The sequence below is a fragment of the Talpa europaea genome, assembly GCF_964194135.1.
Source record: "Talpa europaea genome assembly, chromosome: 12".
Taxonomy (NCBI): domain Eukaryota; kingdom Metazoa; phylum Chordata; class Mammalia; order Eulipotyphla; family Talpidae; genus Talpa; species Talpa europaea.
In genome coordinates, this window is record NC_140079.1 from 90,462,035 (window position 1) to 90,487,475 (window position 25,441).

Consider the following 25,441-nt stretch of genomic DNA (forward strand, 5'->3'; position numbering starts at 1 on the left):
GGCCACCGGAGGAGGGTCCCACATGGCGCGCAGACCTCTCCTGCCGCCCGCTGCTCCCCTCAGCAGTGTACTTCGGTCCTTCTGCCTGTTCTGCTCCCCGCTCTGGCTGTGGTGAATTCTCTCACCCTCCCGCGCTTCTGACTGTACCCAGTGCATGTATAAACAAAACAAACAAACAAATAAATAAATAAAACATGCCTCTATTTAAAAAAAAAAAAAAAAGAACTTCACAAACGGGCATGGTGGACATAGTAAATGATGGTAAAAGTTAACAAAGGGATGAGTACCCCATTTTCCTATCAACAGCACAGGATCAGCTCTGTACAATGGCATGTTGACAACATGGTGTATGTGTCTGCTTTTGCTGCAGTAACAAATAACCCCAAAATCTCAGTGGTTTCCTGTAACACATATTTATTTCTTGCTTGTGAGTATTCGGGTTGGCTGTTGCTCTACTGGGCTTGCCTGAGCTCAGCTGGGTTCCGTTGATCTCAGCTTGCTTCCAAGCGACGGCTTGGGTTCAGGTCTGCATCACAAGTTTTCTCATCCATGTGTCTCCTCATATGGAGAAGTGACCACCGAGAGGTCAAGCCAAGTCATGCAAGCATGTTCCCGACGGCTGCTGGTGGAATATGTCCCGTCTGCTCATATTCCAATGGTCCAAGTACAAAGCTGGCTGGATGGGGAGCAGACTCTATCTACTGAGATGCACGCAGAGCCAGATGGCACAGGACCGGATATACAGCCCAGATTATACACTGGAGGGAGTGAGCAGAAGCGCTGAGAACAGCCATCTAGCCCACCACACACAAGGGAGCTCCGGAGATCTCAGGAATGCAGGGAAGTGCTCAGAACTGACATTCTCCTGTGACAGAACAGCCCCACCCTCCCACCTTCATCAGCATTTATCCAGTTTGGCTCATAAAAAGCCAAGGTGAAAGTGAAGGCAAACAAGGTCTTCACTGCTGGCAAGTCGTGGGTACTCCAGGGATGAGACAGCCCTGGTTCTTTTCTGAAACGATCAGCAACTGAGGCAGGGAAGGCAGAGAAGTATGAAATGAAGCACCTGTGGTAGCTGAGAACCCAGGATTTGCTGGGAGTGCTGGCTGAATTGTAGAGAGCACTGATGGAGACCACCACATGCACGCTGCAGATGTCCTGTGGGACACAATGTGACCTAGTGTCTCTGCAGTGCTTAACTTTTTATTACACATAAGCTTTACGGGGGCGATAGTGATGTTCTTAAAGGCTCTCAGGAGGTGAGGATGGACAGTGTGCTTTTAAAGACAAAGAAATGCCTAATATTTAAAAGCCTACTGCTGTTTACTGTGTTGTAACTCTCCTCCCAGAGCGTTCTTCTTCAGTTAAATGCATGCACACACTCGCACACACCAAGACACAGCCACCTCTCCTTGGCAGGAAAGCCCATTGCTGAGACCCTGGGGACCAGGACTGGGGAGAATAACATAATTCTAAGTTCCACTGGATGGTAGATGAAGATTGCGGGGAGACTTCCTACCCCATCAAGCCAGGCTCAGTGTGCACGATGGACTGACCATGGGGGTTCTGCAAAATGATCTGGCTGGGCTAATATTCAAATTATTTAGTGACTTACTGTATATATATATATATATATATATATATATATATATATATATATAGCCATCAGCGTGGCATAGGTCCTGATCAATTGGAGCGATGGCCAGCGCACTGGAATCTGCAGGCAGTGACCTTGAGCCCAGCGTCCAGCTGGGGGACTGTAGAAGGTGGAGCCAGGAATCCAGCAGTAGGTCTGACATTGCAAGGTGACCAGGCACAGCACCTGCCCATGTGACACGCCACTTTCCTGCGTGCAAAGGACTGTGCATTTCAACCTGAGACCCTGGGGGTCCTGCAGGGCATGAGCTAGATTTGTCTTCCTGCCTGAGGCAATCGCCAATTATGTGTGCTCTGAGGCAAGCTGGCCTCCCGCCAGAGGAGGAGGTAAAGGAATTTACAGAATCTCTCTGATCTAACTTATTAGAGAAGTTAACGGATCCCATGCAGGAGGGAGCACGGCGTCATATTAAAAAAAAAAGTCAGGATTCACACCCTTGCTTTCTGACAGACCTTAGACAACAGTTGCTTAACCCCTTGGGCTCAGTTTCTCATCTGGAGAATGGGAAGCCTGCCGCACCCACCTGGCAGGGTCATGACGATGGTGACACAAGGCAAGGAGGGAGGCAGGGCGCACCGCAGCGGTGCCTGGTGCAGAGCTGACCCTCCAGGACGGGAGTCATGATTGTCACCCAAGATGGGAGGAAAGACCCAGGAGTGGAATCAAAGGGATGGACGGGGAGGTGAGACACGAAAGCCCCATCACCTTGGGAGCATGAGGTCTGAGTCCAAGGAGCCAGCACAAAGCGGGAAAGTGGGGGGCTCCAAGGCCTTGCTGGTGGAAATCTGGGCATCCCTCTCCAAGAAGCAGGCCCGCCCGGCTAAACCGGGGTGGAGCTTGGGGGGGTGTTTATAACAAGGTAGATCTTCTGTGTTTGAGAATTAGCGTTAGCTGCCACTTCCCCGCCAGGATGAGAACCAGACCGGACCCCAAGTAACACCTGCAGGTCCCACCTCACTCAGCCGCCTCTTCATTTTCCATAACAACCTGCGCGACACCAGAAAACACACCCGTCTCCACGAGACCTGCCTATGCTGCTGTTTAAATCCACCCACCTCTTGCAGAATGCCACAGATTTTTGGAAACTCAAGCAGGCTTTTCTTCTCAGCTCCAGATGAGATCGTCCATGGCTGTGTGACCAGCGAGAGAACTCGGGATGTGTTGGTGGCAGAACAGAGGTGCTGGGACGCCTAACTCACCCCCTGGGGAAGGCGCGGAACAGCTTTGAGCGCTGTCCCTGCGAAGGCGTATCACCCGGAAGGTGGCAAAACCCCGCTGCTCTCACCTTCCTCCGAGCTCTGCCTGCTTGAGCCAAGCCAAAGGCTTCCTGCAAATTTCCCAAAGTAACTCCATCCCGGTCTCCAAAAGGGTCGGGCCAGTGGGCTGACGGCTCTGCTGTGGGTGTCTGACTTACACAGAGTAGATTTTTCCAACCTGTCCCCCAAGCCGAGAGCAACTTAGAACCAGAAGAACCACCTCCTCCACCAAAAAAGGCCCATTGGGAAAGCCTAACTGATCATCCACCGCCATCCATTCAGCCGACTCCCGAGGAAATGGAAGGCATCTGGAAAATGTATTTAAAAATTGATTTAACGTTGAACCATGTTAAATGTTTTAATTTCCAAGCAATGCGATGCCCACCAAAACATCAATTAGACCCGGCAATCAGGCAGGGATATTGGCTTCTGTTGAGGGATTCATTTATTTCAGCTCCGCTAAATATCTGAGAAGGAGAAATCCAATGCTGCCCGGAGTGCCGAGGAAGGGAAATGGAGCCAGAGGAGAAGCCAGATCAGAGGCCGGCTAAAAGGGCGCCTCTCCCTGCACCCCCTCCCTCCGGCAGCCCTCTGGAAGGTCCTCGGGCTATTGACAAAAGACACCCCTCTTTCCCAGAGCCTGCCTCCAGACTGGGACAGGAGAGGCTGAACCGGGGTGAATCCCCCCCCACCCCCCCCACCCCCGCTGAGGACACCCGTCAGCTTTAGAACCTGCAAGATCATTTTTAAGTTATTCTTCCTTTGGAGCCTTTTCAATTTCAAGGCCCCGGGTCTCTCTGCCCCAGGGGAGGCCATGGGCTGTAGGAAGTGCCCTCCGTAGACCTCTCCTCACCTGGCCGGCTGCGGGGGCGGGGCAGGTCCAGCTCAGCCCTCACCACGCAATCCTGGGCAGCAGAACCAGCAGAGGGCAGCCGAGCCCAAGACCCCGGGAGGCGGAGGCTCCTGAAAGGAAGTGCCAGGCGAGAGCGGAGGTGAGGTCTCGGTGCCCACACAGGTGCACCCGCCGCACCTTCCCACCGCAGACCACTCGGTCTCGTCAACCTCAGGCTGGCTGGACATTAAATGGGAATTATGACCCCAAAGCGAGTGGAGGAGCAGGAGTGAGAATTAAGTGAGTGTGCCAATCCGTGTGTGCAGAGATGCCTTAGCCACCGGAGTCACCTGGAAGGTGCACATTCCAAATTAAAAATGCAAATTCCAGGCTCCTTCCCGCCGGCGCTGATGCAGCAAGTCTGAGCCAGATTCTGTAGTCAAGCGCAGCTCCCGGGGGTATCAGAAAACAAAGCAATTTATGAAGGCCTGGTCCCCAGGATGGGTTCACCCAGCGTCAACCCTACTCAGGCCAGACCGGTGAAGGAAGGAGAAGGGAATTAGGATCTAGGACCTTCGGGGACACATTTTTAAAGAGTCCTTTCCACTTTCCCACATGCTGGGTGGAAGGAAAGCTGGCATGGCCTCTCTGCAGGGAATGTGGCAGTGCCCAGCAAACAACAAATGCTGGTGCCCTCTGACCGAGTAATCCCACTTTGAAGTGTTTATGCTGCAGACATAATTGGAACAGATGCAAATTAAACAATGCCTTCCCTGCAGCACCATTTCTAACAGCCCCTGGTGGCACAAGGGGTTAAGATGCAACCTATGAAGCTATCCGCAGCCACTGCGGCACAGGTTTGATCCCCGGCCAGGGAGCTACCCACATGGTGCAGCAGACCTCTCCTGACTTGCCCGCGGCTCCCCTCAGCAGTGTATTTCCTTCAGTCTGCCTGTTCTGCCCACTCTGTCTCTGGTGAATCCTCTCACTCCCCTCCCCGCACCTCTGGTCTGTACCCCAGTTCTTGTGTGCATAAATAAACAGATAATTTAAAAAAAAATAGAAACAATTGAAATGTCCACACACAGAGACTTGGCTACAGATGTTTATGGTGGAGCCAGAAAACCAACAATTCGTAGCTCCTATGTAGAGATACAGCACTGTCCCCAGGGCATATCATTAGATGAGAAATGAGAGGGATAGAATGAGTGTGTCAGCTTTCATAAAAGTGCAGAGACCCTGTGGATGTGCACAGAACATCTCTGGACACACCAGAACCTGGTCACCCAGGTGGCCTCTGGAGAAGAAACTGCATGTCTCGGAGAAGGGGACCTTCCTCTGCATACTTTTTCAGACTCGGCCTGTCTTGAAGCATGTGCATCACCTATTGCGTGTCTTACAGAACATACACAAAACACTCTACCATTGAAAAATACTTTTTCAGTGTATGCCTGTTATAGTCCAATGAAAACACCAAAAGGCAATCATAACAAATCAAAGGACACAGTTCCCGTGTGCCAGGGCCACTCCAGGCCCTTGTGGCCGAAGAAACGGCCCCTGATTTGCCATCCCCGGGGAGGCTGGGGTGGAACCGGGGCTCTCCAGTCAGGAACCGTGTCGTGGAGCCTTCAGTTCTTCGCTCTCTGGGTCTCTGCATACCTGCTCCTTTACCTGGCCTCCCTCCACCTGGCTGAGGCCACCTTCTCCCCAGCTTGGCTGCCTCTCCCACACATGCCCTCGCATGGCCATCTGCAGCTATGCCCCCCCCCCCCCCGTAAGGGAAGCTCAGGGAGGACCTAGGACACATCTGGTTTGTTCACTGCCATGTCCCCAGAGCCGAGCATCCTGCTCAGTGCAGAGCTAGTGCTCACTCCAGACGGGAGTCCAAAAAGGTGGGAGAGCAGGGGAGAAAGAGAGCCAGGAGGGGGGACGTGGGAAACAAAGCCCTGTCCTCCCCGCTTCAGCTCAGCCAGAGTTCCCCTGTCTTATCAGATTTGAAATTATTTTGTTCACTTACAAGAGGACCTTCCCGGTCCCGGTCACCCCAGAATTGTCAGCCCCACTGGAAGCTTAGCACGCAGGTCTGTGCCCAAACATACCCGCTGAATTTATTCATGAGCACTGGACAGTGCGCAGGCGGAGGGTGCAAAGGAGCCACTGAAATGAGCTCCGTCCTGAGAAATTGCGGCTCCGTGGGGTCTGGGAGGGGTCTGCCTACCTGCAGGCTGCTAAAACCTCCCCCAGGTGACCTCACACACAGCAGGAGTTGAGAATCATTTATAAATGCTTGGTCGGGGGTGGGGGTGTGGGGGTGTTTTTTTCCTGAGTGAGAATCCCCGAATCTTAGCAACCTTCCCGCCCAGGCTCGGCACAGGGGTGGGGCCCAGGGGGGCGGCTGCCCCACTCACCCCGGGTTGAAGGCGAAGAGGGCGTCCGGGCGGGGCTGCTGCTCTGGGGCGCGTCGAGCCAGGAGCGGGTCTTGGCGCCATCTAGCGCCCATTGGAGGCTCTGCAGCTGCAGCGCGCTGAGCTGCCGGCGCTGGGCGGGGGTCACGGCGGCTGCGTTCTCGGGGCCCAGGGACGCGACCTGCTCCGCGGACAGCTCCTGCAGGGGGTGGGGGGCAAGGGCGGAGCGCTCAGGGGCGCCCAACTCGGGGCTCCTCAAACCTGGGTCGTCCATCAGGGCCCCGCTTAACTTTGACGTGGTACCTATGGACCACCTGTGCTCAGTTTAAGAACTTTTCCTTAAATTAGATCACATTAAAGGAGACTTGAAAAGGAAGTCATGATTTTTCTCACTGTGTAGCTTAATGTTTAATGCAATGCAAGGTACCCCCTGTGCTCCAAGCTCCCCATTGAGGAAACACTGGTGTGGAGGAGAAAATACAGGTGCTAAGAATTCACCTTCTGTGCAGACTCTGATCCTGTGATGTGACCGCCATGGAAAAGCGAAACCTTAGTATGTCTGCGGTGGGAACTGGGTGCAGGAAATCCTCTTGCACACTATGCCTTTGAGGACCCTCAAGTGTTTTCTGAAGTCACTTGGGTATGGAATGCAATGGGCCAGCAGAATTCTGCATTTATAGGACATCCTTTAAAGTCATCCTGCTTATTATTTTCAGCAGGATTCTGAAAAGGGGGGTTATGCTTCCTTATTCCTTCCTCTTCTCTACTGTCTGGGGACATGCCTCCTTGGAGTCATGTCATTCTCTTGCTTAAACCTTTCCTTGCATCCTCTCAGGACACACAGCAAGCCCCAAATGTGACAACAAGGTCTTCTAGGTCCTACTCACTTCTCCGGCCACACCTCCCAGGTATTCTTCCTTCCAGGAGAGTGAGCACCCTCACATGTGGCCCCAGAAGGCAGCACCTTTCCATGCATGTCCCTCCCCCAGAACACTGTTGCCCCTTCTCCACCTAGTTAACCTGTCCTGCATGATTTAGTATCATCTCCCTCTCACCACACATGCACGTACACACACACACACACACACACACACACATACACACAGGTTTGGGTGTTCTTTCATGCTCACACTTTACATCTACCATTAACACAGAGTCTGTAGTATAAAAAATTTATCTGGTTTTCCAATATTGTTGACTCACAATCCACAGGCCAGATTGAATCTCTAGGCCTACTGCACTGGGTTTCAAAACATAACTTCAAAGTGCTTGCCAACATTTAATTATCAAGAGATTTCACATGGAAATGGGGGATTCTGGCTGCTTCTTTAACAAAAAAAAAAAAAAAAAGAATATCCAGCAGTACTGGCCCCACATTGTCACACCGTACTAATGTGCCAGAGATGAGAAGCAGCCTCTCCATTCTCCATTTAGGCAGTTCACCTCGGTCCCTACCCAGCCCATTTCACTCCTTTGTGTTTGCTTCCAGGCTCCTGAAGGCACCACGCTAGACCCCTTCACTGCTCATCCCCAGGTACAGCTAACCTGGATCCAACCACAACATAGGGGGGGTCAATAGGCTTTTCTGGAATAAACACCTGAACAAGGAAACAGCCAAAACTGCACTGCAAACAAGACTAGAAGGTACTCAGCAAAATGCCAGCATCCGGGACAAGTTGACTGTCCCACATATTGCAGCCCCGAGGGGAAGCTAATGGTCTTTAGGACTGTCTCCTAAAGCAGATTTTGCACCTGTGCTGGGTTAGGAGCTGTCTTTGGTACTGAAGTGATTCAAAGTCTATCACCCGAAAAAAGTGCCAATAAAGTGGCATCGTGAGTGTTTGTCTGGCCTTATTTATGTGTCTTATCCATTTGCAGTAGACAGAAAGTGTTCCCAAGTCACCCAGGAAGCAAGAAAACCACGGTGATCCCTCATTAGAGCAAGCCTGTTACCACTGAACATCTCCTAATTTTGTACATGGACAGGAAACAAGGACCGCACTGGAGACCCTGCTTGCCTAATGGATCCAAGTCCACCATCTCAATTTTTTTCCACAGTAGTTTATCACCTGTCCTAATGTGGTTTTCTTGATACTTTTATGTAAATCAACCAGAATATTTTCACTTAAATTTATTTTAAAAGAAAATGTATATAGGTCTACAATTCTAAAATTCTCTCCCCAAAAATCTAAAAACCCAAAGGTTTTTTCCAAAGTTTAAGACAAACTTATTCCCTAGAAAAACCTGACCTGAACTGATGTGAGTCCATTTATTGTCTCTATTTACTTTAATTAGTGTGACTGTCACACATCTTCACAGAAATATTAACTGTTTGCTTACAAGGTGCTACCCTAGACACTGCTGGGGGTGTTCAGTTACATACTGTAGATTCACAGTGATCTTATAAAATCTGGAAAATTCTGAATTCTGAAATAGATCTTATCCCAAAACGTTTTGGATAGAATATAAACCTGTCGTATCATCGTAAATAGGAAATCAATACCACTTGTTATGAAGGGAAGCCAACCATAAAAATAAATACAACAAAAATATAAATTTAAATTTAATTTAAAAATTTAAAAACTACAATTATCTTGCAACCCATCCATTGCTGCGTGCAATTCTCTTCTAGCCCTGTCAGCAGAAGCCTGGTTGCCAGCCCCTAAAATGCTGGGCCTGCCATCTGCTTCCCTGTGTGATCTGAAATGGGGTCAAGATCCCATTCTCCTTGAGGAACTGAGTACCTACTTTGAATATCTCATCAGGAAGGCATTTGATTGCTGATGGCTGGAAATATGGCATCAAATCCTTGTCGAGTATTCGGAGCTCTTCCTTAGTTAATCCAGCTGGGGAGAAAAAGGAATCACAAGGGTTTAGTTCAAGTCTTCAGAATTCTGCTTGTTTTATTAATGGTGCTGCATAATGTACAGATCAGTATGTTCTAGGCAAACATCATTCCTTACAGAAGGCCCTGAAAATCGCACTGGGGAATCAAGTTGCTTAATCAACTCAAGAAAAATAAAATGTGGGTCACATAAGTCCTGATTGGTCTCCTACACTGAAATGTATACCCAGGAGGAACTTTGCGTTATGCAATTTCAGACTGTGTATAAACCTATTTAGGAGTCGATTAAATCACATCCTCAACCACTTTAGTGTACACAAGAACCACCAAGAGAGTGTGTTTAAAAGTAGATTCGAAGACCCCACCTTCTGCAACTTTAAGTCATGAAGTCTAGGTTCTGCTGTAACTATAGGTGTTCAACCTACATGCAAGGAGCTCTATCATTTCTTTTTGTTGGAAAGGGAGAAAACAAGGTGCCTCTTACCTGCAATGGTCCCAAGTTCCTGCAAGACAGAGCTGGACCAGTCAGTGGGATCCCCAAAAACAACTTCCGCCTTCCTCTTAAACTCAGCCAAGACGTGGGTGCTGCAGAGCAGGGTGCCAATTCTGGCTACCACCACCCTGGTTAAAAGGGAGGGATATAGTATGATTATAAAATAAGTGATCAATCATTTGTCATTTGCACACTAGCGTTTAGGTTACCTGAATTCTGAGATCTTTATCAGTGAGATTTCAGTGATGTTCATAGCACACAGGATTGCACCAAGTCCTACTAAGTGGAAGCTCTTCAAGTCCTGGATACTATAGCCTGAATCCTCCAGGAACCCTCGCAGAATAGATCTAGACTGTAAAAAATGAGGGAGGGTAGGAGATGAGCTATGCAGACATGATGAAGACCCCAGAGGATAACTGAGCTATTGCAGTACCTGACTGATGTCCCAGGCCACTCCTCTCCATGCACCCCACACTCCAAACCACCCTAGCCACTGCCCCCAGGTGCTGCTTCCAGTGAGTATGTCCCCTGGTCTTTGGAGGTGTCTTTAGGCAGTGGAAGTTCTAGTGCCCTTCACCTTCACATGAAAGGAATGTGTGTCCTGTGTCTGTGTCTGCTGGTTTGTTTCCTTCAGTTACACATGACCTTCAGAGTTTGGGCGCTGAAGTTCTGCATCTAAACTCTTCCAGCATCTGCTTCCACAATTACCTGACAAAACCTTGTAATTTTCTGCCTTTTCGTCTTTGCTCAAATCAGCCCTTCCATCCGATGTGGGCTTCCTTCCTCCCCACCAGTTAAAATATAACCTGCCTTTTATTGGGGGCATTCAGGTTAAATGTCATCTTCTTCATAAAGTCCTGTTTCCATCAAAATGACTTTTTCTTTCTCTGCAGACCTACAGAAATAATGGCTCCTACAGAAGTGAGTTTGCCCCCACCCCCACCCCAACTCTTCAATTGCAGAGAGTGATACATAAAATATTTTGGTGTTGAAAACCACAAGGATCTCTTCACTGAGTTCTTACTTAAGGGGGTTGGTGCAGAAGGTCCCTTAGTCCTAACACAGTGGCCACTCATGGCTCTCCTGGAGAGCCAGCCTTCCCACCTTCTTACTTCATGTGGCTCTTGGAATCGCCTACAATCTGAGCTCTAGGGAAGGAACTGAACTATAAAGTCATCTCTTAGACTTCAAGGATCGCTTCTAGATTAGGCATCTGATCCAGGCAAAGCCAAGCATGGACTTTGGCTTAAACAATCAAAAGGGAAGATCTTTCTTCATTCTGGACTGAAACTTGGAAGGATAAACTTGCTCTCAATGATTACAAAGCTCACGGACACAATGGAGAAACTCAGTACCACCGTGTTTAGACTTCAATATCCTTTACCAAATAAGAGTGTGCATCCAAAATAACACCTTGTATTTATTGAATGCCTACTGTGTGCCAGCACTGTTTCAACCACTTGACACATACTATTTCATCTAATTCTTGTAACAACCCTACAAAGTAAGCACCGATATTATTCCTATTTTACAAGTGAGGAAGCTGAGCACAGAGAGGTAAAGTAACTACACCAAGGTTACACAGCTAAGTGTAACTTTGTGACTCCTGAACTGCTACTCTTTGCCAATGAAGATGTCTGGATATAGAGGAAAGATGAAGATTCAAGTTAGCTTCTGAACTTCTCTTCTTCTGTTTTCCTAATCAGGTTTCAGTAGTTCACTCATGGCAATTTGTGCTCCCCAACTATCAGACATGCCCATTTTAAAATGAAAGTGCAAAAATACAATTCAAATAGAATTACTTTGAAGATGCAGTATTAAATCGTCCTTGCCGCTGGAACCTGGAAAATGCAAGCTCAGCCTGCAAAGTGATAAGGCTAGATACATTTCCTTGAATGTCTGGACAGTGTGTATGTAATGATTTCAAGACAATTAATACCAACACTTTTAGGCAATATTAACCTCTGAAAAAATGAATAGCTGTAAGATTTCAATCTTTCTGTACATCCCTCTGGCTTCAATAATAGTTTTTCCCCCCTTATATTGGTTTTTAAGTTGAACTATCTGTTAATGTAGTTCTGCCAGCTATGACTATTAATCCAGAAACATGCATTTAAGGGTTTGATTGGGAGCTAAAGTTGAGGAACTGACTGCAAATGATATATGCAAATGTTAGGTTTTCATATCCTCTTCAAACATATTGATAAGTCTCACAGCCATCCATAGGAATTAAAATTGGTGTAAAGGGAAAGATACCCTCCAGCTTCTAAGTTGGTTATATTTTTTCTGCTTTCTTCCAGACTATGAATAGCATGATGCTAATATTGGGAGGTGACATTGTACTTCGAAAAACCAGTCAAAACCAGTTTTAGAATCACAGAACCCTGGGATTACAGAATGTCAGAGTGGAAGGATACTCGCATTGCTGAGTCCAACCTCTCATCTTGCAAATGAGAAACTGTTAAACTCCCAAAGCGAAGGAACATCATAATGATGGTGGTGGTGCTGATGATGGTGATGGTGAGAGTGGTGGTGGTGGTAGCATGACAAAGATGATGACTACAGCAATGACAATGAAAGGAACAATAATTAAATTCTATTGGTATGAAGCATGCCCAAAATGTTTTACAGGTAATAATTTATCTAATCCTCATGACCAGGACCTCCAAGTTGCCCAGCTCCACAGGGACAAATTTCACACTGTATTCTGTTTGCAGGGTGTCACCCAGAGTTGTGTGACAAGGCAATACTGATTACAAAAAGGCTCATGAAAGTAGGGGACATGACCTAGCTTTTGCCTTCCCCTCTGCCTTCCCCACCAGCAACCCCTCTCCCTTTGTTTGATACCATCACCCTTTCCCTTTGGCAAACCACCCTGTATTTACATCCTTTTACTGCTATCACAAATTATCATGCTCTCTGTGCCTTATAACAACACAAACGTATTCTCTTACAATTCTGGAGGTCATACGTTCTGAAACAGGTGAACAGGATGTGTCTCTTTGGGGGTGGGTCTATAAAGAATTCATCTCCTTGCCTTTTCTAGCTTCTGGAGGCTGCCTGCATTCTGTGGCTCACAGCCCCACCCTCCATCTTCAAACCCCACAGCACAGCACCTTCAAATCCCTCTCAGTCCCTCTACTTCCATTGTCACATCGCCTTTTGTATCGGCAACCTTCCTGCCTCCCTCTTATAAGGACCCTTGTGGTTTCATTGGGTCCACCAAGATAATTTCCCTTCCTCAAGATACTCAATCATATCTGCAAAGTCCCTTTTTGCTTCAAAAGGTAATATAATCCCAGGTTCAAGAGATTAGCAGGGGCCTCCCCGGTGGCACAGCGGTTGAGCGCTGGGTTGCGAAGCTGCCCGCAGCCTCTGCAGCGCCGGTTCGATCCCCGGCTGCTCCCCGGCCACTGGAGGAGGGTCCCACATGGTGCGCAGACCTCTCCTGCCGCCCGCTGCTCCCCTCAGCAGTGTACTTCGGTCCTTCTGCCTGTTCTGCTCCCCGCTCTGGCTCTGGTGAATTCTCTCACCCTCCCGCGCTTCTGACTGTACCCACTGCATGTATAAACAAACAAACAAACCAGCAAACAAATAAATAAAAGCATGCCTCTATAAAAAAAAAAAAAAGAGATTAGCATGTAGACATTTTGGGGGTCTTTATACAGTCTATCCCATGACCAGTCCCCACTCTTGGTCCATATGGTCAGTGCAGGGACTCCACTGCCTGGTGCATGCCTGCCTGCACAAATGACAGATTTGCCCCAACCAGAGTGACTGTTCCGGGGTAAGCAATTACACGTTTGAGTCAATGCTGGGACTTTTTCAAAAATTAATGAGAAAGGGACACTTTTTATGAAGTTACTAATTAGATAATATGAATGCCTAGTGCTGAAAATGACCACTGAGAGAGAGCTGCTTGAGAATAAAGATGACACAGAGCAGCTAAGACACCCTTTCTGGCAATACAGTCACGAATTGCTTAGCAATGGGGCCATCGTCTGAGAAATATATCCTTAGGAGACTTCAAATCTCCTGCAAATAAGGAAGAAAATATGAACTTGCAAGTAAGAGAAAAAAACAGTCAGTAAAAACAAATTCAGTAATGAAAGTGAGGATGGAATTAGTATAAAGATTTAAAAACAGCTATTATAACTACTATAAATATGTTCAAAACTGAAGCAGAACTGGAGTATTTAAAATCTCCAGCAACAGCAACCAACCTGTTCTGAGGTCCATTCTGTTTGCTGGCTTAGGGAAGCCACAGTGTCAATGGAACTGAGATCCAGCTGCTCCAATTCACTCTCATTAAGAGCCAGAGCAATGCGCCCCAAGGAGATGATATGATGTTCTCTCCAGTAAGAAGGCAGGTCCCAAACCTATAGATGAAATCAAAGAGCCAAGTGAGAGGAAATATTAGTGACAATAATTGAAACTGACATAGGCTAAATGTCCTTAATATATAAAGTTCACTTATAAATCAATAATAAAACTACTTTTTTTTAAATAAATTTTATTGTTATATTCCCCACACAATTGCAGCCCCCCCATTCTGACCCCAATCCCTCCCCTCCCGCCCCCACCCCCCTAAAAGTGTCTCTGGTTCATAGTAAAACTACATTTTTTTTTTTAGAAATATCATTGGCTTTTTTTTTCCCCCAAAGATTTATTTATTTATTTATACATACAAGCACTGGGTACAGTCAGAAACGCGGGAGGGTGAGAGAATTCACCAGAGCCAGAGAGGGGGGGAGCAGAACAGGCAGAAGGACCGAAGTACACTGCTGAGGGGAGCAGCGGGCGGCAGGAGAGGTCTGCGCGCCATGTGGGACCCTCCTCTGGTGGCTGGGGAGCAGCCAGGGATCGAACCGGCGCTGCAGAGGCTGCGGGCAGCTTCGCAACCCAGTGCTCAACCGCTGCACCACTGGGGAGGCCCATTTTTTTTAAGTAGACAAAAGACATGAACAAGAAATTTGCAAAAAAAGAAGTAAGCATACATTTAAAAAGTTCACTCTTGGTCATAATTAAAGAAATGTACATGAACAACAATCAAAGAACACCATGTTGGCCAATTATATTAACCAGGAGTAAAACACTGATCATTTATAAGGTTGGAAAGACATGGGGTAAAGTTTACCTTCAATTGTAGATGTTGAGAACATAAATTCACATATGCATTTTAGAGAACAATCTTGCTATATGTATTAAAACATTTTAAAATATTTATACACTCTGCCCCAGAAATTCCATTGCTAGGAATTCAGCCTAAGTATATGATATGAATGTCCAAAGAAATATGAAAATGTACCTTGAGGCATTAAAAATATATAAACAACCTAAGGGTCTAACAATTAACTAAATAAGTAAGGACCAGCCTTGATTGAACTATTACATGGCTATTTAAAATCCTGATATTTTTTCCTCATATAGAAAATATGCATATTGTTGGATGTAGAAAGCAAGCAATTGCATAGTAGGTGAAAATGATGTTATTTTTGTTCCATGTATACATGAGTACATATGACATACACATGTGAGATATATAAATACATTTTATACACATATGTAGAAGTGGGTTGCTTCTGGTGAATATACCAAAATATTTTCTGGGTGAAAGATTACAATTGCTTTTCTTCTTCACTTTTTTAAGAATTTTACAATAAATTTGCATTATTTATATAAATAATAAAACTACAACTATTTTAAGGAATATAATGCCTTAACCCCAGGAGGCTAGATATTCCAAACTATTGGAACAGCTATAACTAGTCACTCAGAGGGACATTTTTTAAAATGGCGACCTACTTTCAGTTTTCTCCTTACTCATTTCTGCTGTTTTTCAGACAGTTTTGCAACAGGTTCTGAAAAAATCCTGCTGCCGGCAGCAGCTGGGGTTCTGGAAGTAAAGGAAAACACAGAATTCCTGGACACCATCTCTGTCAGAGGTGCCAAACATCCAAAGAATTTGGTTTCTTCAATGCCAACTAAACGCCAGAACACGTCTCATGCTGTTCTCCACTGCAGCCCTAACAGGAAGGAACTAGAAATCTCCCCATTTCTCAGATTCAGAGATCACAGCAGGGGCACCGAGCTGATGCTGTGAAATTTTAACAAGTGAAACCCTGAGGAGGGCAATGCACAAGTGCTGTGACTGTTACGTGGTTGCTGGCTTGGTTTTTCCCAATCAAATGCTGCCTCCCTGAGGTGGGCTTCACCTGGACTGCCTGCTCCTTCAGGGTCAGCAGCTGAGCCCGGCTGAAGCCCCTCACGGCCCCCAGCAGCTCCACGTTCCTGATGAACGTATCTTCCTCCATGCAGAGCAAGTCCGCGGGGGCCCAGCAGACATTGGCTTCCGCCAACTTGAAGATGTCATCAGAAGAGGGGGCCAGGACTCCGCGGCAGCCTGCAGAAACGGGAGGTGCAGGGGAGGAATGGAGAAAAGAGAATTTCAGGAATGGTGAGTCTGTTTCTATATTGAAATGAAACGAGTAACGTTCTCCACTTGGATTTATTGACGAAAGAAGGTGTAGTTCGAAATGGAGAGCAGGGGCTTGGGGGCTTTGGGTTCCACTCCTGCCATTTCTTGCTCATTGCCTGGTACTAAAATCGTGGAAATGCCAACTTTTTTGCACAGCCACGTGCACACAGTAGGAGCTTTGCAAGTGGACCGCAAATGGCCTTGAAGGCAGTAGGAGCAGCCAGTGAACAACTCTGGCTTCAGATTCAAATTCCAAACCCCTCTTTTCCTCATCTATAAGCCGTCTGCCCTGGCCCCTAAGATCGGCTTCCTGAATGTGTCTCCAAAAACAGTTGGTGTTAAGATCTCCAGGGCAACTGTTGATTGGAAGGGTCAAGGGAGGACAGCGAAGCAGGCCATTCAGGACAGGCAGGGCCAGAGGTCTCTGCACTCATCATCAAGGCCCTCAAGAAACTGCCAAGAGACAGAAGGAAGCAGAAAAACATGGAAATCATTATTTTGGTGAGATTGTCAACACAGCCTGACAGATGCAGCACCTGTCTTTAACCAGAGAACTCTCTAGAACCCTTAAAGAGATTCTAGGGACTGCTCAATCGGTGGGCCACCACCCTTAAGACAGCATAGGTGACATCAGCAGTGCTGTATTACAAAGAAAATGTTTCAGTTAAGTATCATTTTGGGGGAAAAATGTATTTGTTTCAGGAAAGCAAGCACAGACTGCCAACAATTATTATTACAACGATGGCATCTGACTCACTTTCCTCCTCCTGCCTCCACCTGCGTCATAGGTACACAACACCTAATGTTTAGCAAGCATTTCCTACATACCAGGCACTGTTCTGAATATGCTTGCAGGTTTAAACCCGTCAATCCTCACAATAATCTAATCAGGTAGGGGCCTTCATTATCCCCATTTTACAGAGGACAGAAACAGAAACTTACCCAAAGCCACTCAGCCAGCAAACAGCAGACCCAAAGTTGAAATCCAGCCAGCCTGACCCCAGCCCTGCAATGCTTAGGCCACACAGCCATTTGGCCCACAAATTTAAAGATTTCAATTGTTTTAAAATGTCTGTTGTATGTGTTCACCCACTAAACCTGCTAGCCTGGGTAAGGAGTCAAGGAGGGCAGGGTGTGATTCCAAATCACTTCACAAAGGTGGGGTCTTGGATCTATAGATTCTTGCCATTTTATTGCCTTGCAAACATTTCTCCCAGCCCCCTCACAAGGAGGCTTGTTGCAGACACTCAGTCAAAATACCCAAGAATCCTCACCGGGGCTGGGGTCCAAGCGGGTGCTCTCCTCACTGTTGTTCCGAACAGATTCAAAGACAGCCCAGAGGAATTCTCGGGGGAGCAGATGCCCGGCCATCTTGCTCACTGTTTGTTGAAGGATATCAGGAAACTGTGAAGGGGGAGATAAAAGCAGAGGAGCAAATAATAATTAAAACCCCATTAAACACAGATTTAAATCAGAGTTTAAACGGTAACACTACTTACCCTTTCGGTTTTATTCCTTCCTAGCAGCTTCCCATGTCAATATCATCCCTAGACCAACCAGCCTAGTCTCTAGAATCATATAAAATGATACCAAACCTCAATAATAACCCAGTTAATATTCAATTACCTAAGTTATTCATAAATTTTTCACCCATCAGATTTTCAAAAATAAAAACGAAGTAATACCTGGTGCTGGTCAAGATACAGAATTACACACACTTAGTTTCCTGTGGGACCATTTCCTGTTGCATTATTTCAGGGTAGTCTGATAATATCTTTTTTTTTTAAGATTTATTTATTTGTTTGTTTGTTTATACAAGCACCGGGTTCAGTCAGAAGCGCAGGAGAATGAAAGGATTCACCAGAGAGAGAGCGGGGAACAGAACAGGCAGACTGATGAAATACAGTGCTGAGGGGAGCAGCAGGCGCAGCAGGAGAGGTCTGCACACCATGTGGGACCCTCGCTGGTGGCTGGGGATCAAACCAGCACTGCAGAGGCTGCGGGCAGCTTCGCAGCCCAGCGCTCAACTGCTGCGCTACCAGGGGAGGTCCTGATAATATCTATTTTTAACAATGTGCGTCCACCCCTTTCTGTCCTGGTATTATATTTAAATGTTATTAAACATTGTATTTATCATAAAAAGGAGAAAGAGAAGGTTATCTCTGGATTCTGGCTGAAGACTAGCAGTAAGGAGGCTCTTGGTTGCCTTGGAGAAGATGCCGTTCCTCGTTTAGCATAAAGCATTTGCCAAGACTTGGGATGTTATCTGTCAACCTGTCTGTGAGTCCAGAGAATTGACCAACTGTAACATAGAGCTGTGCATGCCTTTGTCCCAGCTCAAACAGAGAAAGTACCTTCAGGTTCTATTGGTCCTCTTTCCTGTCTAATCTTCAAAATCTGACTCACTCTCTCAGCCAGAAGAGCCCCATACTGGCTGCAGGTGATAAGCAACTGGGAAATCGACAAATACACCAGGGTCACCCCAGAGATTTCATCTGTCCATTTTAGAATCTCCCCCATGACTGTCCTGTGCAGGAGAGCCAAGAGCAACTGCTCTAAGAAAGTGGCTGACTTTCAAAAAGCCAAGTGTCCAGCAGAGTGAATGGTATTTTCCATTTTGTGTCTTTAGATACAAGAACATGTATAAGGCCGAGGAGGATTTTTCAAAAGAGAGGAGAGAGGATCCGAAACAGCCTTGCCTCTGAGTCAGGCTGAGGACCTAGAAATGTGGGGTGAAGGCAGACTCATTTTCACACTACAGTCTTGAGGAGAGTTGGGATTTTTTTAAACCAATAACATGTTTTACTTGTTTTATTAAACATTTCATGCATTAGAACAAAAAGCATAGAGAATAATGCAACAAAATACACACACACCCACAGCCCAGCTTAAGAAATAAAACATCACACGTATAATTGGAAGATCCTCCCCACATCACCTCCCTCCTTCCCCAGAAGTAACTGTCACCCTGAATTTGATTATATTTGATCATCACCCATTCTCATGCATTTTTAAACATCTCTTACATAACAGGATTATTTTTTGCAGGTGCTTAAAATTAATTTAACTAGTATTTCTTTATCTACTTAGTATCCTACTATACATATCCACTTACAACTCACTTTTATTTTACCCTATATTGTGTTTTGGAGAGAAGACATTTGTCATTTCAAAAGCTGATTTTTTTTAATGTTAAGTATATAACATTTTTGTCTCTGCTGCTGATACCACACTTCTGGACACCTAGAGGATGGCTTTTTCCTTGACTGGACACTGGAATGTGGACTGGGCATGTGTGACCCTGTATGATGGTACCAAGTGTTCATATCTTGTCAAGCAAACATGACATGTTGTCTTTGCCTGTGTGAGTACAGGGATGAGGCATGGGCATGTGTTCTGTGGCCGACCTGACTCTCGTTCTGCCCACAGTCACACCTTCCCACCCTCCATCTACATGGAGGAGACAGCTTCCGCCCCAGGGAGGCTGGGCCTGGTCATGTGACTTGCTGTGGACAATGGAAAGAGACAGTGTGCCACCGTCCAGCCCGGACCTTAAGAACTGCTCTTTGCACTCCCTTTTCTGGAGTTTTGGACCTTCCCTTGAGAAGGACAAATTTCAGGGAGCCCCAGGCCCAAAAGGCAAACTCCCAAAGCAGAACTGTCCCGGTGACCCTGAGAACAGAGTGGCAGCTAAATGACAGCCCCCAGGTGTGCGTGCATCTTCCAGGAGGCCACGTGAAAGACCCAGAATTCACTTAGCTGATGCTTCACTCTCTCTTGCTGAAGTGGAGTGAGAAGCGAGAAACGTCTGAGCCTTTGAGGCAGGGAGGAAGTTTCCAGGGAAAAAAAAACTGGCAGCAAACCCAATGGAGTATAACTGACCACACTTTCTCTCCCTTTCAAATTCCTTCGACTTTCTAATAATAGACCCCAAAAGTACCTTTGTGGCAATAGAGCTTAAGTCATCCCCCGAGAAAAGGACTAGAAAGGGTCCCAAGTCCTTCGTGGTCTCAGCTGTCCAGTTCTGGGGGAGTCTAAGAAGAGATAATAAGCGGTAAATTGAAAGACTGTTCTGTGACCCTTGTCCCCCAGCACCCTCTTCTTTCAGAAAAAGACAATCTCTTATCTAGAGAGGCTGTCAATCACCTCGTCCCACTTCCTTCTCTAAGAAAATGGGCTTCTGATCCAGGCTGACCGATCAGAGGCATCTCTATGCATTTTGATAGAACTAGTAGAGGAAATCTTCCTTCTGGTATCGCTAACAGTTAGGAGGATATTAGAAGCTTTTCCTTTCTCCAAGGAGAGAAAATAAAGACTTCATTAAGGAACACAGAGGAACAATTCTGATGATATAATTTGAGCCTCTGGATCCAGCCATGCCTGAAGTCCATTAAGCTCCATTTCTGAACTCAACAAATTCCCATTTTTTAGCTTAAATTGAATCACAGAATTTGTCATTTATTTTGTAGTGTTTCCTTCCCCTGCTTCCTCAATAGAATAGTAATGATATATTTGTTCCCTTCAAATTGCCATAATAATCTTCTCTTGCAGCAGGATAAAATTTCCTTTTGAATTTCACAGGATAATAATAACACTGAGTCAGAATCCACTCTTGCTCTCACTTAGACCACAAATATCTCTAGGGAAGAACCTCACACTATACGGGGTGACATCTCTAAAGGAGGTTCTACTCAGTTACCAATGACAGCTCTTCTCTAGGGCCGAGGCAAACCACTCCTGGCCAAACAGCACAACTCCTTCCCCATTATCTCTTTGATTTAAAATATTATCCCAGTAGACAGTAAGCTCCATGAGGGCAGAGCCACTTCTCTTACTAACCACTATATCTTCAGTCCTACTTACAGCGATTGTTACATGCTCCTTACTAAGTGCCAGCACTGTTGCAAGTTCTTTATATGTTCTTTATATGTTTCAATTCATTTAATCATCACAGCAGCCCAGTGGGGCTATCACTGTCCCCATTTTACAGAGGCAAAAACTGACATGCAAAAAGCTACTCTTTTTCTTCTGCCAGGTCACACAAACAGTAGATGATGGGAAATTTTAAACCCTAGGGATCTGGGGACCAAGTCCATGCTCTTAAACTCTAACTAACAGTACAGTTCCTGGGGTGCAGTCATTATTCCAAAAGGCACTAGTTGCCTAACCATTGACTAAGGGCAAGACCGTACTCAAATATCTGGTGTAATGTCAGAAAGCTCTTCCTGGGAAGGAACAGCTTTACTTTCCCCCAGGGAGCCCTCACTCAGCAGCAGCTGACAGTGCCTGCATTATCGTTGTTATTGTTTCATAATAATAATACCTCCTTTGCATGTGTAAAGTGCCATCTTCTCAAACTCTCCCCCTCTCCCCATGCTGAGATGTATTGGTGACAGCCACGTGAGGCCCTTGAACAGCTACTGTTGTTCTCACTTCAGAAAGGTCACACTTCCAGAATAACTGCGTCTTCCCTCACCCTAAACTAGAGAGTCTGTTCTGTTACCAATGAGAGCAGGAGAGCCCAAGTGTATGCCCTTCCCAGCATGCCCCATACCCCCCAAAGCCAGGCCAGGCCCCTCCTCACCCGTGCTGCTCCAGAAGTCTGGACCTCACCGCAGCCTTCTGCTCCGAGCTGAGGTCTGGACAGTCTCTGAGGCTGTGCAGGGCTGTGGCCCAGGCCCTGGAGGACACTCCGTGGATGATGTCCGCTGGCAAGTGGCAGAGCAGGTTCCCCAAGATGTCCACGTCAAACTCATCAGCAATGGAATTATTCTGAAACCAACAAACAGAGCTGGTGGCAGGATGCAGCCGGTTCAAGATCTGGATCCCTTAAAAACACCAATGGCAGGGCCTCCCTGGTGGCGCAGCTGTTGAGCGCTGGGTTGCGAAGCTGCCCACAGCCTCTGCAGTGCCAGTTCGATCCCCGATCCCCGGTCGATGGGCAAGGGTCCCAGAGGGCACGCAGAACTCTCCTGCTGCCCTCTGCTCCCCTCAGCAGTGTACTTCGTCAGTCTGCCTGTTCTGTTCCCCGCTCTGGCTCTGGTGAATTCTGTCACCCTCCTGTGCTTCTGACTGTACCCAGTGCTTGTATGAATAAATAAATAAATATTAAAAAAAAAAAACACCAATGGCAAAGGTCCCCCATCTGAATTGCTTCCTCTGCCATGTGGCTAGTAGAGAAGGCTGATTTTACCCCAGGGGAAGCAGGTCTCAGGAATCAGGGAGCGGGTGTGGAGCACTGAGTAGATGAGGCTTTCTGTCCTGAAGACACCCAGATCAACTATTAAAATAGTAGCACAAAAATGATAAAATGATAAGAACCACACCACTGAGTTCATGTGGCCCTTGTAAGCCTTTAAAGCTCTTTCTCAAAATGACACAAATAGCCCCTGTTTACTGAGTGCTTACTATCCACCAGGTGCTTCTGTTAGTTTTTACAGTCTTCTCCATTCGGCTTAGAGTAACTCTAAGAGGAAAGTCCTAACAGTCACTTTTGAAAGATAAAGAAACTGCCAGCAAGGGCCAAAGCGAGGACTAGGGACAGAGTCTGGCCTGTGAACCTTTGCACTGAGCAAGCCTCGCCTGCTCCAGCACTTGAGAACTCTCCTAGGAGGCATTACTGCTCCTGTTTTACGGATGAGGACACGGAGGCTCAAGCAGAAGTGACATGCCCATAGCCACATATCCAACAACTGGCAGGGGCATTTCTAGAACCCAGTCTCTGTGTACTGTGCTCTTCCCGGCCCCCAGAGCACCCACTCTTCTTTCAGGCCCTGGGTGGGCAATCTCCAGAACCAGTGGCCATGACTGTCCCACCCTGTGGCTCTAGAACCAGCTGTGAGACCCACTGTCCAACTTCTGGCCATCTCGGCAGGCTCAAGATCCCTTGAGTATCCCAGAGATGGCCACAGACATCCAGAGGGGAAGGAACACTGGAAGTTTCCTTACCAGGCACTGCTGCACTTTCCTGAGGACCGAATTCTTCTTGTGGGGATCTAAGACTAAGGAGTCCAACTGCCTCTTGCCCAGGCTGATCAGAAAGGGCACACATTGTGAGTCTGGGACAGAAGCCAGGTAGCGGGCCCTGGAGAGAGATGGAGACGCAAGAAAGGACAACACCGGTTGCTCTGTATTTGCCCCAAATCAAGTCCACATGCTCGAGAGCTTATCTCGGGGTGTTCTGTAAATGTGTGTTCTTCCCTGTGATGTTCTGGCTCTTTGGGACAGGTAGCAAGCCTCCCATCCATCATGGTCCTCTTATATGGGTAAGGAACAAACTTCCCGTCATGTTCCTCTTCTATGCCCAGTACCACTCATCAGAGAATGGAATCTCCATAACCAGATGTTGACAGACTGCTGAAGGGAAGATGAGGAGAAAGGAAAGAAAAGGTAGAAGAATAAAGAAACAGAGGAGAGAGAATAAAATAGAAAGTGAGGAAGAAAGAGAAGGGCTCCCAATTCCATAATCACCAGTCCAGAACTCCCATTTCTAGGGTTCTTGACTATATAGTTTCAACAGGGGCAATATCGCCCCCAGGGGGAAGAAATTGGTATAGAGGGAGGAAAGGAGAGAAAAAAAATCTTAGTTGTTACAATAACTCAGACCCCCCGAAATTCAACCCTACTCAACAAAATCTTTTTTTTTAAAGATTTATTTATTTATACAAGAACTGGGGTACAAGTCAGAGACGCGGGAGGGTGAGAGAATTCACCAGGGAGAGCGGGGAGCAGAACAGGCAGACGGACGGAAGACACTGCTGAGGGGAGCTGCGGGCGAGACAGGAGAGGTCTGCCACGCCATGTGGGTTTCTCCCTGGCCAGCTGGGAATCGAACCCGTGTTGCAGAGGCTGCGGACAGCTTCACAGCGCTGTGCTCAACCCACTGCACCACCGGGGAGGCCCGCAGCAAAATCTTAATCCTTGTAAGAACTCCCATCAGGAAGAAATGTTTCCTCCGTAGGGAGACAGTAATGAAGTGAAGGTAGAAAAAGGCTTCTGTATGCCCACATGACTTACTCCTCATCGACTGTTCCAAACTGAAACCCAAACTCAAAGATTCCTTTTTCCCTTGATCCCTAAATCCGTTCTTGCCTCTCCTTCCCTAGTACCACCTGTTTATTTCTTCATTCATTCATTCATTCAGCAAACTTCTACAGAGCATCTATTATATGCCAGATACCATTCTGGGCACCAGCTACAACCATGAGGGGCAGATCCCTGCTCTCAGGATGTGTCCCTCCAAATGGGGGAAGAAACACAGCAGACAGTCAATTAAACACCTCATTTCTGAGAATGGCTCTTGGCTGGAGAATGGCTCTTTGAAGGGGACTGATATTAAAACAGTACTAAGACATGGATGAGTGGAATAAACAGCCATGCCAAGGTCCAGGTTAAAAATAAGCTCCTGGCTCTCTCCTTCCAGCCAGGCCCCTGCTGCACTGTCCTACGTGGGCAATGGTGACAATATTCCCAAAACAGATCAGAGAACTGAGCATAGATCACTAGTGAAAGATATCGGGGGTCACACAAGCCCCCCCGCCCCCCGATTTGACCATGCCTCTTCTTTCTGTCCTGCCCTCTCCCAACTACTCCACAAATGCACAACAAACTTCCCCTGGTGCTTCACTGTGCCCACTCTGCCAGGCTCCACAGCCCCATGCCCCTGCCTGGAATGTCTATCTTGAACTCTTTAACTCATTCTTTGAGTTTTAGTTCAGTCTCCTCTGACACACCAGCCAGAAAGGGACATTTCTGTGCCCATTATACTTTCCCATGGTAACAGTACCTGACTTTCTTGGAGAATCACCCCCTTTACTTTAAGCCCTAGTGGCCTGGTGTGGAGCCCACTTCACTCCTGGCTTTAAGGGTGCAATAATGAACTAAACCAGCCAAAGATAGTCATTTTTCCAATCTCAGTAATTGGTGAAGGAGAACTAATCGACCCAATTTAGGCCAACAAAGTCAAACCCAGAACCTTCATGGGAAAGGATAGGAAAAGAAAATCTTTTTCCTTTTCCTGGATATGAAGCTAGAAGGTGTAACCTTTGATATGCCTGGAGCCATCAAAGAAAAATGTCTTGCCTGACAGAGAGGCTTATAGCAGAAACCTGGGCCAAGAAACAGACAGATAGATGATATCATTTGAGCCCCTGGATCCAGCCATGCCTGAAGCCCATCCCTAGATTTTTCAGTTACCGCAACCCAAATTGCCTTGCATCGACTAAAGCAGTTAGAATTAAGTTTCTGTCACTTTCAAGCATATATCAACTTAATGCTAAATTGACTTCACACCTGTCTAGTCCCCTCCCTCTGAGACTGTAAGCTTTTAGAAGGGGAAAATAAAATTATCTCTGAAAACTAGTGTATAGTAAGCACTTGAATACTTTTTGAATGAATAAAGGCAGAAACAGCAAGAGAAAGGAGAGGGGAAATAAAGAAAAGAAAATGAAAAGAAACAGTCTGGATCATGTTGGAA

At 46.7% G+C, this 25,441-nt stretch overlaps 1 protein-coding gene across 1 annotated transcript in view; it reads right to left on the bottom strand.

Moving 5' to 3' along the window:
• Nucleotides 1-25,441, bottom strand: part of OTOA (otoancorin) — a gene marked incomplete at both ends in the record, with an annotated part of 186,591 nt that overhangs the window by 139,767 nt on the left and 21,383 nt on the right. Inside the window, 10 exons of the mRNA XM_084250215.1 lie at nucleotides 6,154-6,349; nucleotides 8,899-8,996; nucleotides 9,480-9,616; nucleotides 9,698-9,840; nucleotides 13,712-13,867; nucleotides 15,704-15,891; nucleotides 17,241-17,370; nucleotides 19,907-20,000; nucleotides 21,551-21,738; nucleotides 22,915-23,050. Coding sequence (XP_084106341.1) covers nucleotides 6,154-6,349; nucleotides 8,899-8,996; nucleotides 9,480-9,616; nucleotides 9,698-9,840; nucleotides 13,712-13,867; nucleotides 15,704-15,891; nucleotides 17,241-17,370; nucleotides 19,907-20,000; nucleotides 21,551-21,738; nucleotides 22,915-23,050 — 1,466 coding nt within the window. The remainder of the gene's footprint in view (nucleotides 1-6,153; nucleotides 6,350-8,898; nucleotides 8,997-9,479; nucleotides 9,617-9,697; nucleotides 9,841-13,711; nucleotides 13,868-15,703; nucleotides 15,892-17,240; nucleotides 17,371-19,906; nucleotides 20,001-21,550; nucleotides 21,739-22,914; nucleotides 23,051-25,441) is intronic.